Source organism: Acanthochromis polyacanthus, chromosome 16 (assembly GCF_021347895.1).
Source record: "Acanthochromis polyacanthus isolate Apoly-LR-REF ecotype Palm Island chromosome 16, KAUST_Apoly_ChrSc, whole genome shotgun sequence".
Classification (NCBI taxonomy): Eukaryota; Metazoa; Chordata; class Actinopteri; family Pomacentridae; genus Acanthochromis; species Acanthochromis polyacanthus.
This window is the reverse complement of record NC_067128.1, coordinates 19,231,830-19,249,201: the sequence shown is the minus strand read 5'-3', so window position 1 is coordinate 19,249,201 and position 17,372 is coordinate 19,231,830. Positions and strand designations below refer to the sequence as shown.

The following is a 17,372-nucleotide window of genomic DNA, read 5'->3' as shown; positions in this document are numbered from 1 at the left end:
CAGCGATTAACTGTTAATTTAATAATTGTGGATAATAATTTAACTTATTTAAAACTCTAACTGATGGAGCAGAGGATGAGAGACATGCATGTCAGTAAATGTATTGTAGATCAGTTGCAGTTACTAGTTGTGTTATCATGTGGACCCTCTTACTATTTAATTTGAAGCAAGACTGCAGTTTGTTAGTTGCTTGGACTATGGGCAGTTCTGTGTTGGCAAGCAAAGAGTAATGTAGAGGTTTCAGTTGAAATGGACACAATGACAAAGACTTCTGTGGCAGTAAATGAGTTCCGGTCAGAACTCATGCAAACAAGTCAAGTCAGATTGTTCTAGGACATCATTCCTATTGCAGAGAAATGCATCCACAAGTAAAACTAGCACTCAGAATGCGCTGTACATTCCTCCATATGGCATTATCAGAAATGCAACTTTTAAAAAAAATTTTTTTATCAATGCTGCATTTGTTTATTAGTCATTGATGATCAGAAATCAGGACAACATAGAATGTAGCCAATTAATATAAACGTACCCAAAAATGCAATGACCTTTATCATGCATGTGTATGTTATGTACAGATACTGAATTGCGTGACCTACATATGTAGCGGGCTGCAGGAACTAGTGGGACTTGGAAACCCTCAGAATTTAATCAGTTGTTCCTTTTATCATTTCCGACAGATAAGTCCCGATAAGTCAGGCCAATTTGTGGTAGGATCACTATCATGTGATCATCAGCAGGCAGCTGACATAGTGTTCATTTGTTATAGTTACAGTGACGCTGTGCCACATGTGATACAGAAGTCTTTAACAAATCCATGGATCTAGACTATCATCTGGATCACTTCCAAAATGTAATCACTTGGTCCTTGTCTAATTTCTGACCTTCCCTGAAAATTTCATCTAAATCCGTCTTTGAGTAACGTTGCAAACAGATAGAAAGACAGACAGACATACCAATGCCTATTGTCACAAATCTCCACCAAGGCTGAGACTTTTTGACAGAGTAACTACCTTAATCTGCATATGCAATGATATTCACTAGATTTAATTTGTCTTAATGAATAACTGATTAACAGTTTAGTGAGAACTTTGCATCCCTATTTACTACCCAGTATTGCCAGTACAAATAAACTTTGGCGCTATGTTAATAGATGTATTTTTTGTATGTTACTTGTCTTAACTGTGTATGTCTGTTCAAATAGGAGGACAGCCCTCAACTCCATCACCAGCACACCTCCCCTCGGGAACGACGAGCCATCCGTGACAACATCTACAAGAACAAGCGCTGCCGAATGGAAACCTGCTTCGACTTTGCTCGCTGCCAGTCAGGCTTCAGGATTTACATCTACCCACCGCAGAGAGGGGATGAGATCTCAGAGACCTACCAGAAGATCCTATCCTCCATCGAGGAGTCTCGTTTCCACACCACGGACCCTTCACGGGCCTGTCTGTTCATTCTGGCTGTGGACACCTTGGACAGGGACCAGCTCTCAGCTCAGTATGTCCAGAACGTCAGATCTCGCATCCAGAGTCTGCCAACTTGGAATGATGGCAGGAACCACATCATATTCAACCTTTACTCTGGCACCTGGCCGGACTACACAGAGGATCTGGGCTTTGAGGTGGGCCAGGCAATGCTGGCCAAGGCCAGTGCAGATGTGGTCAACTTCCGACCTAACTTTGATATTTCCATCCCTCTATTCTCTAAAGATCACCCGCTAAAAGGAGGGGGCATAGGCTATCTGACGCTCAACGATGCACCGCCTTCCAGGAAGTACCAGCTGGTTTTCAAAGGGAAGAGGTACCTCACTGGCATAGGTTCGGAAACGAGGAATGCTCTGTATCACATCCACAATGAGGAAGATATTATTCTACTGACCACATGTAAACATGGCAAAGACTGGGAGAAACACAAGGACTCTCGCTGTGACAGAGACAATGAAGACTACTCAAAGTAAGACATACTTTTGAATCTTATTCCATTTTGCTGCTTCTGGATGTGTAATATTGCCCTTTGAGAAGAGCATCTGTGCTCTAACGTCTATAAATTATGCAGAGCTTTAAGTCTGTTCATGCTCACTCTATTTCCTGGTTTAAGGAGTTCTCACCTTTTTACTCTAGTACCTTTGCGATCTTTGACATTTGATCTGTAGCTTTTTGAGTCTGCAAACAGAACAGACAGCGGTGCTTTAGCAGACATTAGCACTGAGGCACTTATCTCATTATCAGCTCTTACTTGCTGTTGGTTATTTCAAATGTGGCGTGTTTGCGAATCATTACAGCTCCGCACAAGTGCTTGTTGTGTTTGTGTGCAGGAGTGTTACTGCTGTCGATCTTTACAAATCTAGTTTATTGGCGGCAAACTCTCCTTCTTCAGAGTGTTTGGGATTGCGGCTGCTGTGCATGAGTGAAACAGGTTGGAGGCTTTCATGTGCATATTGCACAATTGTCATGGGAGTTGAGCCTCACTGTTTCTGTCTCCCTGAGACAAAATGCTACAGAAATATGCAGGTATTTGTGCTGTTTTGTGTAAAGTGTACGTGTGTGTGTGATGGAGAACGAGGAGCAGGAGAGCAGAGACACATCTACTGCTGAAAGACAGAAAGTTTTGTCGGCTCAGCAGTTGGTCGAGAAAAAAGTGATCTGAGTCGAGCAGAGAAGTTCATCGTTTGAAAATTTTAGCAAGAGCTGACAGCTGAAAGAGGAGAAACCATTGCATGCAATGAGAAAATGGAACAACAATCTTGACTTATCATACTTTTTCCTGGATATGTTAGTCATCTGTTGCATATTTTAAACAGCACAATTGAAGGAAAACCACAGTGGATCCACAGAACCAGCTAACTGCTGCAAAAAGGAGCAGATTCTGGTTCAGTGACACATTTTTGTATGTTTTGGTTCCATTCTAGCATCTGAAATAGTGACTGAGGGTGAACTGCTGACTTTCAGCTACAGGGGTGTCTTCGGGTGTTCTCATCAGTATCAATTAACGGTCCTCAAATATATGGTAAATGGTCTGTATTTATATAGCGCTTTACTATACCTGCAAGGTACCCAAAGCGCTTTACATGATACATCACATTCACCCATTCACACACACACATACTGATGGGGGAAGCTGCCATGCAAGGCGCTAACCACGACCCCATCAGGAGCAATTCGGGGTTAGGTGTCTTGCTCAGGGACACCTCGAACACGACGGGGCGAGGATCGAACCGGCAACCCTTCGGTTGCAAGACGGCCACTCTACTCACTGAGCCATGCCGCCCCAATATACTACAGTTCAAAAGTTTGGGGTCACTCAGGCAATTTCATATTTTCCATTAAAACTCATACTTTTATTCATGTGCTAACATAGTTGCACAAGGGTTTTCTGATCATCAATTAGCCTTTCATGATTAGCTAGCACAATGTAGCATTAGAACACAGGAGTGATGGTTGCTGGAAATGTTCCTCTGTACCCCTATGTAGATATTCCATTAAAAATCAGTTGTTTCCAGCTAGAATAGTCATTTACCACATTAACAATGTCTAGACTGTATTTCTGATTCATTTAATGTTATCTTCATTGAAAAAAATGGCATTTCTTTCAAAAATAAGGACATTTCTAAGTGACACCAAACTTTTGAACGGTAGCATAAATATGGAAATTGCTTGACTAAACTAAATCTGGTTAGTGTTTCATTTACTGAAGACAAGACTGGTAGATGCTTAAAATAAGTTTGCACAGAACTAAATTACAATAGAAAGTTTATTTAGATGGTAGTTGCCAGTGGAGTACCTTCTTTAGCAATATAATGAATAAGGTAATGTTGTAATTAGCATATATGGCAAGCAGCAAATGCTGTTGATACCAAGCTTTTCAGTAAAAAGATCACTGTCAAGGTATTTTTTCCCACCAAAATATCCAGTCTTGCAGCACAATGTCCACTCGTAGGGACTTCAACTTCTTCATTTGTATCTTTAGCCTTTTGCCTTTTGCAACCATATTTCCCCAACCTTCTTAGCCAAAGTGCTTTGGCTGCCAAAACCTACCCACAGAAGTTAGTCTGGATGTGAGCCCCTGGTGTGAGACTTAAATGCTCTATACATTCACCTTCCACACCAACCACCTCCTGACAACTTGGTGCAGTTCATAAATATTTCATTCATTCAATCATTCCGCAATAAAACATGCCTCTGCAGGTCTCCAGACAAACTATTTACGCTGACTCCAGTGATGTGCCGAACTTTTTCTTTTAGGTACATCAGCTCATTGTTCAGGCACACTAGAAAAATCTTGACCACACCTTCTGGTGCTGAATAATGCATTTTAAGTGTTGCCTTTATGTCCGTTCGTATACAAAAAGGTAATTTTTTCAAATGGTGTAAATGATTTTAAACAGGCATAAATGTTTTGTACATTAAACCCATTCTTTTCATAAGAATTATCTGGGAAAAGTTAATAAATGGTAGCGCTTCTTTAGCTATATTATAAACAGTAACACATTTTTTAGCACTTCTGACTGACTATTTCAGATTGTTGCAGCCTGGTGCTTCAATGCTGCCAGGAAGGAGGCAGCACTTCTGGCCACACACCTGTCACAGCACAGGACGAGTTTCTTGGCGATACTGAGCTTTTTAACGTTTCAGTTTTGACTGTCAATGCTCCGACAGCATAAGCAGTGGTCCATGCTTTGGCTATAGTCTGTGCAATAAATGTGATGTATAATGGTGTGTGTTTGATCACAGCTCAGCTTTTACAGCAGTTCTAATCCTGCAGATGTGTTTCAAATTGTGATTTTGATAGTGGAAAAGATTAACTGATCAGTGTGCACCAGCTAATCATAAACTGTTCGACTTCACTGTGGTGCTGGAAAGGCAGCATACAGTGGGTTTGGTGGGAAACAGCTTTATGATGGATTGATGGATTTGGATGAAATTTTCAGCGAAGGTCAGAAATAACTCAAGGATCAGTTGATTAGATTTTGGCAGTGATGGGACTTATAGTCTCGATCCACAGATTTGTTAAAGATTTCCATATTATTGCGAGACAGCGGCTGTTACTTAGCCTAGCCGCGCTACACCCATGTTCTGAAGGCACAAGGGTCTAGGACTGCTCGACAGGGAGGGAGGCGGGCTAAAAGGTTGTCTTTCAAATCACTCTGCAGCAATTGGGTCGGTATACAACCAGTCAGCGCAACGAATAGGCCAAATACGTCTTTCTTCTCTATGAAACACTTAAGTGCCGTCCTTTGTTTATCTTTCAAGTTGAATTTTAGCTTCAAATCTTTAAGGGCTGTGGCCAAAGCCGAGTCGAAAGATAACTGTTTATTGTGCGCCGGTTGTTTCTGTCAGAATCGTCGCGCCTCTGTCGTCACTTCGTTACGCCCGCCTTCTGACTCTACACTTCATGGTGATTGGTCCGGCCAGTTTTAGGAGAATCCAACCTCGAGCCTTATGGAGGGTAACTAGACCCACCCTGGCAGAGAATTAAATTCGTTGCTGTGGGTTGTCTAGCACGGCTAGGCTAGCTGTTACTATGACTACAAGTGAACACGGCATCAGCTACCTGCTGACGATCATATGATTGCGATCCTACTACAAATCGACCGCTGCGGACTTATCGGGACTTATCCATCAGAAATGATACAAGAAACCAGTGATTTAATGGTGGAGGTGTTTCTGAGTCTCATCAATTCCCTCCACCTGCCACATAATTAGGTCACGCCATTTGGTATCTGTAAATAACATACACATGCATAACACACGCATGTGTTCAGCGCAAGGTCACTTGTTTGTGGGTACATCTATACTAAATGACCACATTCTATGTTGCCATGATTTCTGATCATCAATAATTCATAAACAAATGCTGCGTTTATTTAAAAAAAAAAGGAATTTCTGACAATGCCATATGGGGGAAGGAACAGTCTTGGCGGAGTGCTGCGCTCTCTGAGTGCTTTTTGAGGTTTTTTTACAATTATTATTCTTTGCATTTTGGCACCTAAATGTAAGAGGTGTGTATAAAAAGTCAGCAGTTAAACCCTTCAGCACTGTTTCATTTTAAATCTACTGTGCTGCTACAAAGCCAACTCGGCAAAAGAAAAATCCGTCATTGTCTCACTGCTAATGGACTGCAGCGTGTTTCTGAAAGTGCATTGAATGTAGTCACTGGTACATGGTTAAATTTCTCTGCTTCACAGGCCAATACCAATACTTTATCAGCTGCAGCTCACATGCTGAGCACAGATGACTCTACAGTGGAGACTAAATTCTCCCATATGCAGCTATTCAAGATAGAAATAACAAATTGGAAATGGTGTACGCGATCAATGTGTGGCTGCAGTATTTAGTGAAAGCGCAGGTTGTCTTTAGAAGTCCTTATTTAATATAGATTATTTTTTTCTATAGGTGTGCTGTTTCGTTGGAGGGTTGTCACATTTAATGACTCTGGACATTTCAGCGGAAACAAGAATACAGAAAATCATTTCTTTACCTGCAAACTGTCTAGATGTTTTAAATCATGAAAATGCCGTAATTGATGAATGTAGATAAATGGGTAGCTCTATGAGCAGCTTCTGTAAGGGAAGAAACCAAACAAAGTTTAAGTAACCAGGCAGCACAACTTATGTTAACAGCAACTAACAAATGCCTTTGACTATAAATAAAGCTGTGTGGCGATGTGAACATGTTCCACACCAGGGCAAAAACAGATTAATAGAAGTGCTTTACAATAATAAGAGGATCAGCAAGATCTATTTTGGTTATTAATTTTCCATTTCCAGCACAAGCTACCAATTTTTTTTTATTTTGTGCTGTGCTGTGTCAAGATTTTCTGCTTTTCTTTTTTTATTAAATCAAAATTGCTTAATACATTTGGCCGTTACCCCATTGGTCAGACAAAACAAGACACTTAAAGACTCTGTGGTGGATTTTTTGCACCTTTCACTTCACCACTTATGGAATAAACAAAGCAAAAGTCCATTGTTAAGGATGTTCTGACCCAGTCATAAAGATCTGGATGAGAGAGTATCAGTGCCGTTTTAAAAATGTGTGTTGATCTTATTGGTATCAGCGTGAACCTCAGCACAATCCTGTGTTTACGTCCACTGACATACAGATTGGTAATGGGAGCACAGTGGACATTTGTCCTGTGCTGACATCATTGTTTCAGTCAGTATATACATGGTATGGGCTGCACAGCTCAGTACTATATGTCACTGGGATAGAGAAAAGCTGTCCTAGTTGATCCTGTCTTGTCTCAAACAAATGAGCTCTGAGCAGAGGTCATTAAGTGTCACAGAGGAATTTGTCATGGTGCCCTTTTACTAGCTAAACCCGCACAATACTCCGCTTACCGGCACAGAACTACCTGCAGTCTGGGTGACCACCTCCTCTGGTCGTGTAGTGTACTATTTTTTGTACTAACCCCTTAAACTTCAGTGTACCGCCGGCGGTACACCTACTAATTTGCATAGGAATTTCAAGAATGTCCGACGGCTGCAAACGCGATTATACAAACACTATACGCCGATGGAAAGCTTAGATTCTCATGAATCCGCCGGTATAAACCACTTTCAGATGTGATTACCACAGCGGGTGAGAAAAACACATTTGTCCGACAAAAACGAATATTCATCCATCCGTTCTCTATACACGGCTTCAACGCACACAGCGCGACTCACATTTCCGGGTTCATTATTACACACAGATGAAAATATTCCACAAAAAACGGCCATAATCCAACCTTTTACATCCAGACGACACAAGCTAGTAAACTATTTTGTCCAAAACATGTCCTGAAGTCGGTATAAAATCCACGAATCGGTCGTTTTAAAGGAAATGCACCTCGCGATGTGCGTCCAATATTCCCTGTATTTTTTGTCATATTTTTTATTTAAAAATAGAATATTAGTGATTTTTTGTACTGAAAATGGCTGGAATTGACTGCAGCTTAAAGGGCTAACAGTAAAAGATGATATAATTATGGCAAATGCCATGAAAATGAAGAATAGTTAAGACATGTGTATTAACTACATAATAATGAAGGCTCTAGTAATCACTGATGTTTCGACGACATTGTCTGTGGAGGACACAAACACACACCTGGAAGATCATAAAGTAAAATATGTATTTTTGGTGTAAAGTCAAATCGTATGTTAGTTAGAAAATGACATATGGACAACTCAGAATATAATGGTGTAAACTTAAGGCGATATAGTGTTTAAAAGAGGTGTATCAGAAACATAATACATAAAGATGTAATACGCATGAAATCTGTCTCAAAATAATAGCGGTAAAATGTGCAGGGGGCTGAGGCAAAGTCTGAACATGTCTGGGCATGATCTCTGTAAAGCATGACCTAATGATAACATATGTCCTCTATAGGGTGTGATCTAAATATGATAGCCTGATGTCAAGATCTGACCAACAGATTTGGAAAAGTATCATGGTGTCAAAATTGTCCCTCCAATAATTCAGCCTGTAGGAGTGGAAAAATGACCACCTCTCACAGCATAAAAGATGATGCACACTTCAGTGTCTCCAGTTCTTCTTGTGGGTGCTAAATTTTTCTAAGAATTTTCCTGGATGTTCTGTCAACAATAAATCCTGCTGCCCTCAAATGCTGACTTTTATTGGCGATTGTTCGAAGATCTTTAAAGAAGCTTTTTAGACATGAACAAGTCTGAGACTCTGGCCCATGATTTGGACTGAGTTTCCATTTCATCAGTCGCAACAGCATGAAACAATAAGAGCCGCCACCTGATACTACCAGTGGAAAAGTTAGTGTGGAGCCCTGTCAGAGCTTGCATTATCAAATTCTATTTGGTATCAGAGCAAATGGGTGTTGTGGTGGGGTGGGCAGTTGTCTCATCTTTTTCCAGTGGCCTCACAGTGTGTCGGACGGTGTATTGAAAACAATCCGCCATTGGAATGAAGGAATGAGTTTAGACGAGACTGTTCCCACAAGGACAAAAGTTTGCTGCTGAAAGCCACATGCTGTTCAAGGAGTCTAACCCCTTCTGTCTGTGAAGGAACACAGCTTTACAATCTTTTGAATCTTGAGGTTGTGACTGAGGACGCCTTCCTGCTTGTTTGCTGCTGCCTGCTCTGGTGTTTTACACGCAGCACATCGATACGGACATCACCCAGTGCAGTCGGGGGGGATCCTACACAGCGAGGCTCCCTGTTGGGAACAGAAACCGCTGAGGATCTTGAAGCCTCGGGGCGGTCGATAATTGCCCTCCAATTGAATTAAGCTGTGAATGAAGGGGATAGATAGAGATCTCACCTCCCTCTGAGCAGCGCCGGATTGAACTCAGGCTGTTTTACTGTACAAAGATAACAGCCGGCTGAACCAATTAGAGCCTTGCCGTATAGAAGTGTCTCCCCACAGACGGTTTGATATCGGAGGCCGAGGGCTTAATTTACGGAGAGGCAGATAAAATGTTGAATTCAAATCGCTGTCACATCTTTCAGGATAGCTTTCATGGTCAAGAGAGAGAAGGAAAGAAGAAAGAGAGGAGCAGACGATGGTCAGATGTGATGAGAGGTGTCCTGCTGACTGTACAGTCAATCCATAAACATCTCTCTTCATCTTTTCCTCTCTGCTCATCGACCTCCTCTCTGCTTTTGTCTCTATAGGCCCTTGAAGCTATTTTAGCTCTGTCTGTCTATCTAGCCCTGCTTCAGTTTTTTTTTTCCTGTGGCAGATGGTCTTTTAATTTGTCAGGATTTACTTTTTTGAAGAGGTAAAATCTAGCCATCATAACCATAACTGAGAAGATAGTTTAGAATGGGTTCTTTTAATTACAATAAAAATCCAGTACACTTTTTCGAAAGCGACTGAAGCAAGTGAAGGAGATTTTTGAATCTTTCTATGTGATGAAAAGAGAATTTTAAAAATGGTGCTGTGCAATCCGTTGGTATTAACTTTCAGTGAAGACCTAAAGCATTGATAAGTTCATAATAACTGAGATAGTCACAGAGAATGGTATTAGGCCTCATTAAGGCCTGGTTCATGATGCTAAACTGGCTGTAACTGCCAATAACACAGCACTGATGTGCTGGCACACAGCACCGGGCTGAGTGAGCCAATTGTCAACTGGGTGTTCTGAATATTCCTCTCTGTGTGTTCAGATTTACCTTCTGCAGCAGCACCTGAGAGGCAGAAGTCTCTCCGTTTATCTTAATAGAATGCAAACGCTGACAGTCCGTGTAACACTATACCAAGATCACATTATAAAAATATCAAAATGTCACTGATTTGGCTGCTAAACAGGACATTGCATGCAGGCTATTATTTTCAATTAGCTTCTCAGCTTTAGCCAGCTTGACACATAGTAACTGTTTTGCTTCCACCACTGCTGTGAAACTTGAACCAGTGGCACCTAGATGGTGTATTAACAGATTTCTGCTGATGCATATTACAAAAAGCTCTATGCAGTAAATATAAAGTGATATAAGCAAACATTTGGAGTCATATCCACCTTTTTAACTGTTTTGATTGATTCATTGGGTTTTAACTGTCAACACCTTGATGTCAAGTGTTCTTACATCATTTGCATTCCAGATAGACTTCTGAAAGTCTGTGGCCCTTTGAACCTAATGAAAAGTGAAACCAAAACATGAAGCTAAAAGATGCCAAGAGGTGGGCATAATAATAAACAATAATAATTAGGATACAGATACTTTTGGGTTCACTTGCACAGGGAATACAATGCAGAAGCTGTGTACAGGGATGGAGTCTACTTCTTGTGGAAGCTTCAGTCTTTTAAAGAGTGCAACTGAATGTTACAGACCTTTTACTAATCTGTTGCAGCTTGTGCAGAATTCCTGACTGGTGTCTGCTGGGGCAGTAGCATCAGAGCCAACATTTTCAATAGCAGACCTCTACTGCTCCGCTGTGACAAAGAGCGCTACAGAAAGTCAAACTATACATCACACTGTCGTACTATATTATATTATCAGCATGGACTAAGTGTACAGTATCGCTATGGGTCTATCTCAGTATTCCTTTATTCCCTATTTTTGTCTGTTATTTAAAGTTATTTTATACTCCATTTATCCTATTGGTCTATCTGTCTTTTTAACTTCTCAAACAGTTGGTTTCATTTAAATGGTCAGTGGTGCCACCACTTTCTTTAAGGAAACAGGAAATGTGGGAATGACATGCAGTAAACGGCCGTGAGCTGGATTTGAACTCATCACTGCTGTATCGGGGACTTTAAACCCTGTTTGTCAGTCACCTGCTCCGCCAACTAAGCTATCTGGGCACCCAACCACAGTGCTTTTTATCCTTCCCAAGGTTCTACATCTTCACATTGCGTCAGTTTTGTGTCATGAGGGGCAACTTGGAGTTCAGTGTCTTGTACACTTTGGTATGTGGAGAAGCTGGGGATCGAATCGCCTGCCTTAAATTAGTAAACAATCTGCTCTGCTACCTGAGTTGAACATTATGTTATCATAGCAGCCACTAAAGTCATAGGTCCATAGTTTAAGTCATTGGTATGTCCACCATGTTTTGTGCATCTGCCACCAACTATTGTTGGTTTGGAGTGTTGTCGTTTTCTTCATATTTCTTATCTTTTTTTTTAAAAAAAGCATTGCATTCAGTCATTTTACTGCAAACCAAACTAAGCAGTCTGAGGTTAACATGTTGCCACTACAAAATGACGTATTGGTGTTGGATATTGTCTGACAGGTTGAACATTACATGACAGTAATGAATGCATATCTGCACAGGCAATAAACCATTTGATGCAGTCAGAAAGATGAAATACACGAACATTTCAGGATTCATTATATAAAATGACAGACAGCAAATCTAGAGTGTAAGAAATAAAGAACGAGTGATTTTGGACATGGCCACACCTCCTGAGCCTCAGATCTTCTATCCTTTATATTGCTAGGCAAGTAAAAGTTAATCTACACATTACAGCCACAGTCACAATTGACAGTCCTCAGTGTCCATGGTGACTGTTAATTGTTAAACAGTTATGCAGTTTATTTGTACTGTTGGACTCTATGTAACTGTTTGCTTCATAAATGATTGCATTGTACTTCCAGTAAAGACATAGATGCTTTCGCAGTGTAACTAAATGAACACATACTTTCAATACAGTTTTGAAGTCAGTGTTATTTGTAGTCACCAGTACTGAATTTGTTGTCAAATACTGTTTTTTTTTTTTATCAGTTTCACATTTGCTCCCAGTAAAAAAATTCAGAGGTCACCTCCTGTCTTCAACCTTTGTTGGAGGTTTGCTCAGGCTGCTCTATAGCTGCACACCTACACACACAGCAAGGCCAAGAGAATCATAAAAACACTGCTGAGTGGAGCTTACTGAAAGTAAAATGCTTAGTCTGTCAGCCAGGACAACATGAGAGCGTCACATATGATGATGGACAAAATATGCAATGAAAGGCCCAGAATATGTTGTATTTTCATCTGATGACGGAAATAGTGTGACACATTGCAAACTTAAAAAACAGCCTGGCATGATTTGGCTGTGTTGTATTCATCCATCCATTATCTATACGCTGCTTACACTGAGTCTATCCCATCTGTCTTAGTGCAAAGGCAAAGGACACCCTGGACAGGCCACCAGTCTATCACAGGTCTACACAAACAATCACACTCACAGTCACACCTGTGGGCAATTTACAGTTACCTGTTAACCTCAATAGGTTTTTGGACTGTGGGAGGAAGCCAGAGAACCCGGGGAAAACCCATGCATGCACAGGGAAAACATGCAAACTCCATGGAGAAAGATCCCAGGAAGGCCGGGATGCAAACTGGGGATCTTCTAGCTTTGAGACGAAAGTGCTAACCTGAATGCCCTGACATGTTGTGTTGAAGTGCGTCACTGCAGCTGTTCTGTGCAGCTTTTTACTGTGTGATGCGTGCATGCAGAACAACATGTCTGAAAGATCAGGATAGACAGATATTTTATACCCAGCGCTCAGATGCTGCTCTGCCGTCATTCAGCGAATGTGTTCCCATCACTAATTGTTTCATAAAAGGCAAATAAAGATACTAAATGAATTAGTTATAATGTGCTCCTTTCGTTCAGAGTTTTTAATTTGATGGGTCCCAGTATGAATAAAAATGCTCAGATGGAAACACAGCTGCTGTCACATCTGTGGATGTTTGGCAGCTGCAGAATCCAATATGTATGATGGGAGAAAAGTGCCTGACTGTATTAATTTGAATGTCAGCTGTGGTCATGTGGGTGGCCTGTGCTGTCGGTGTGTTGTAGAGTCAGTGCAGAGTTTTTTTCCCCCCAAAGTTATTTCTTCCCAGCCTTGTTGTGAGATGTTCTATTAAAGCACATCAAAAGTCAATGTCCTCTTTCCTTGTTGCTGCTTATCTCCCTCGCTCCCACCCTCCACTCCTCACCTTCACGGCTCTCTTTCTTCTCCTTATCCTGTCCTCCTTCCTCGCTCCTCTCCTATTTTCTCCTCTATTTCTTTATCTGTCCTCGTCCTCACTCTCCTGCCTCTTCCTCTTCTCCTCCTCTCTCCCCCTCGCCTGCTGAGCTAAACTAAACTGTGGAAAAGGTTTTACTGCTGTCTCACTGCATCTTTGATGCAAGTCATGATGACGAGCACCACGAGGAATAACAACAGAGTCTGCCAGTTTCGGAGAGGGAGAGAGACAAATTCAGGACTTCTAAGAAACTTTCATGTGTGACCGCATTCAAAAGTTAATTAAAGCAACAAAAAGCAGGCTAAATCAGCTTGTTTGTAAACATGCCAGAATGCTGCATTATAGCCCATTTAGAAATGTCTAGCGAGGAAAGTCTACTTCATGAATGTCCAAGTACTATATTAATCAGGTTAAGCTTCCAAAACAAGATAACTAGACACTGTCCTCTCAAGAGGAACAACAAGGCCCTGTAAGGGTTGTAAAATGACTAACAGAGCAAACAAGACAATCAGATCATGACTGAGCATCATGAGTCTGACGATGATCACATCAGGGTGGATGGATGGGCGAGAAATCACTGGACTTTAACGCAAGATAACACTGTTGCAAATGCCAGAGCAAAACAAAGATTTTAAGGAAAATGTAAAATTGTGGGCACCAATGTAGTTCAACAAGTTGAACAGGCGACCCATAAATGGAAGCTATGGTCCCTAATGCAGCAGTCATGGGTTCGAGACAAATGAACAGTTACTGCATGTCTTCTCCTCACGTTTCCTGTGTCTCTTTCCACAGTGTGTGCTGTCACAAAGGCCAAAAAAATAACTTAAAGTTGTATCACTGCAATTTTTCAGACAGACACTGTACTTTATATATTTCTACAGTCAAGCTTAACTGAATATTCATTGTATTATGGATTCTAAACACAATAGAGCATCACCACATTAGATTCTATCAAATACTGTGACAGTCATTCAAAGAACATGTCATGAATGTGTAAAAACATCAGGTCAGATGTGCTTCACAATGTACAAGGTGCTGTTATTTAATAATGAGAATGGGCTTATAACAGCAGAACCACAGTGAGCAGCCTGAAATATGCTGCATACATTGATCAGCTGACGGTTTACACAGCCTCTGAATGTTTCAATCTGTGTGGAATAAATTCCGCAATCTTAATAACCCACAACCAAGGTGTTTATGATCCAACGAGTCCTTGATCCCAAAGTTTCAAATCATAAAACTGATTAGTTAGTCAGCAGTGATTAAATGATACCTGCCAACTAACCAGCTGGATGAAAATGATGCTACTGTGCACTGATACACCCTCTAGTACACTGCCATAGAGCTTTGTGAGAAGTTACAGCAAATGCATGGATGTATAAAGACATCGTTTTCAACTTCTGTTTGGGGGATTTAATCATTTGGTCACAACAAGATTTACAGGAGCTGCTGCAAGTAGTTACTTTTATCACAAATTTCTAAATGGCACTTTTTGCATGTATAATGTGAAGTGTCTGTAATGAAATATCACAGTGAAAAGCTTAGATTATTTAGTGCAAGTTGGTAAATAGAAAATCTGCCAAAATTATTTTGTCCCGTAATTACAATTGATTACTGTCACAGTTCACTTTTGTATGCAACCAATTCTTGATTTGTTTATTTTAGTGTTTCTTTCCCTGCATATGTCTTCTCATAGAATAGCAGTGAGCTGTAAGAAGCTGAGGGAAATTAGCTGGAAATATGGTGTAAACATAATGATCACCTTTGGCCTCAGCTGGACAATAATAAGTTAAGAGTTACAATGGCTTAAAAACAGTCATGATATATGATATATATATATGGAAGAAATGTATTATCTTTGACAAACAATATCAACCTCCTACTTCCATAGTAGTCAGACCGATACAGATTGTGGAGATACAATGTTTTGCAGGATCTTTAAGAGGATCTTTAAATGCCTGCGGATTTCTCAGCCAGCACACAACAGCAGCTGAACTCATCAATGCACTGAAGGCTTCTGCCAAGGCTGCTTGGAGGCTAAAAGGAAGCTCTATTGATCAACTTTGACTTGACCACTGCGGCCAATCAGCAGATGAATGGAGGTTAATGGTTCGTTTTGCAGTGTGAAACCCAAGCATAGATTGGCATTTAGTGCAATGAGGCCTTGGCATTTATTTTAGCTGACCCTCTGTCAGTCTTAACGGGAAAAAGGAGTTAATGTATCTGAGGCCAAGTGGTCACTGACACACTGTGGGAGTTAAAACGTTTGTTGAATTGATTGAATTAACTTTTTGTCTCAACTCTTGAAAAAGCACAGAAGAAATTGATGCATCAGCTCAATGCAAATGAAATTTAAAATATTCAATTATAAACTGGTAATCCTGCTTGCATTCATCAGTTCTTTAGCTGACTTTATTTCTCGTGTATATGTGCAAAATGTAAGTGAGATTTATGGTGGCCGTAGATGTTACGGCCACCAGTATTGGTGTGCCGTCTGGTTTCTGGGGTGATGTCCTGTTGGGCCTTTGTGTGGGGGAAAATTACATATGTGGGTTCAGCTGTGGTTGTTCCAGAGTCTCTGGAACCCCAGCTGCAAGCCATTCCAGATGATGACACGAGAGCTGACGACCTGCACGGCAGTCTGGTTCTCCCCGCCCTCCGACCTTCCTGATTGGGCCACCCTCCAGCTCCCCTCCACCTCTGACCAACCAGACACAGCCACTGCTACACCAGTATACCTGCAGCCATGCTGTTAGTTGGCATGGCTGGTATTTGTGACCAGTCTGCCCTGGTGCTTCTGTGTGTGGTCATTTGTTTGCATTTTGATAAGTTTTGGTTTGTAGGTACCGCAGACCACATTGGTCTGTAGACATGTGTGGTAAGTGCTACAGTGTGAGAGTGTGGGCTTAGTGAAGTCTTTGTTACCTGTGTGAACAATATGTGTTTGCGACCTGTGTGGTCAAATGTGTGAATGTGAGGCATCAGTTTTGTTCAGTTTGACTTTGCACTGTTGCATTAGTTTTTGTTGCTGGTGGTGGGCGTTGCTGTTGTACTTATGTTTGACTAGGGAGTTCAGTTGCTTTGTTTTGGGTTTAGATAAGTTTGGGAAACTGTGTTAGCCTTCGTTTTGTTATGTTATGTTCTTTGATTTAGCAGCACTCACCAGTCTTGTGTTCATTGTCACTTTTATCTTCCTTTGCCACTAAGCAATAAATCCCTTCACCTAAACCAACAACATTCTGGTTATTTTTGTTACATCCAGCCTCCCCCTAGAGGTTGGATTGTAACAAGAGAGAACTCCAAGAACTTAACACACATTGCTTTCTTTATTTATTCATTCAGTATTAGGGCTGTACAATATATCCTTTCAGCAACAGTAGCACTGCAGGAAGTGTAACATAAAATAAGAATGTTATGAATGATGTTCTTGTCTTGCAATTCATGAGCCAAATGTGGCCACTGAACAGGCCGGGGGGGGGGTGACACCATGTAGTTCCTCGGGCACTTCATCTTTTTGCATTGTTCATATAGGATGAAAATAAAGTAACATTGGTTCCACATGTCTCCTCCTCCTCTTTGTGGTTGGACTTTGCAATGATCTCTGTATCCAGGGTGTTATTATCACATGACACTTCTCAAGCCATGCGTGGATTGTACTCATCATGGTGTCCATGTCAGAGCAGTATTGACATCGTACTGCTTAAAGCCATTTTCACCAGCTTTAATCTGATCTTGGAGCTTGAAGAAATCATCCTGATGGACTACACAGCAGTTGATCAGTCAGATGGTGAAGGTGGTTATGCCTTCATTGGTTACGCTGCTGATGCCTTCATTGGTTACGCTGCTGATGCCAATGATGTACTAAATGTTCTTGGATTGGTCAAAGCTCGCAAAAGGTCAAAATAAAAACCAGGTTGGGAGTGATCAGATGTGGTAGAAAACTGGAAAAGAGAAGGCTTCAA

General features: G+C 41.1%; 1 protein-coding gene across 1 annotated transcript in view; it reads left to right on the top strand.

Annotated features, from left to right (window-relative positions):
• Positions 1-17,372, top strand: part of LOC110957911 (exostosin-1) — a 405,942-nt gene that overhangs the window by 5,614 nt on the left and 382,956 nt on the right. The window contains exon 3 of the mRNA XM_051960974.1: positions 1,202-1,953. Coding sequence (XP_051816934.1) covers positions 1,202-1,953 — 752 coding nt within the window. The remainder of the gene's footprint in view (positions 1-1,201; positions 1,954-17,372) is intronic.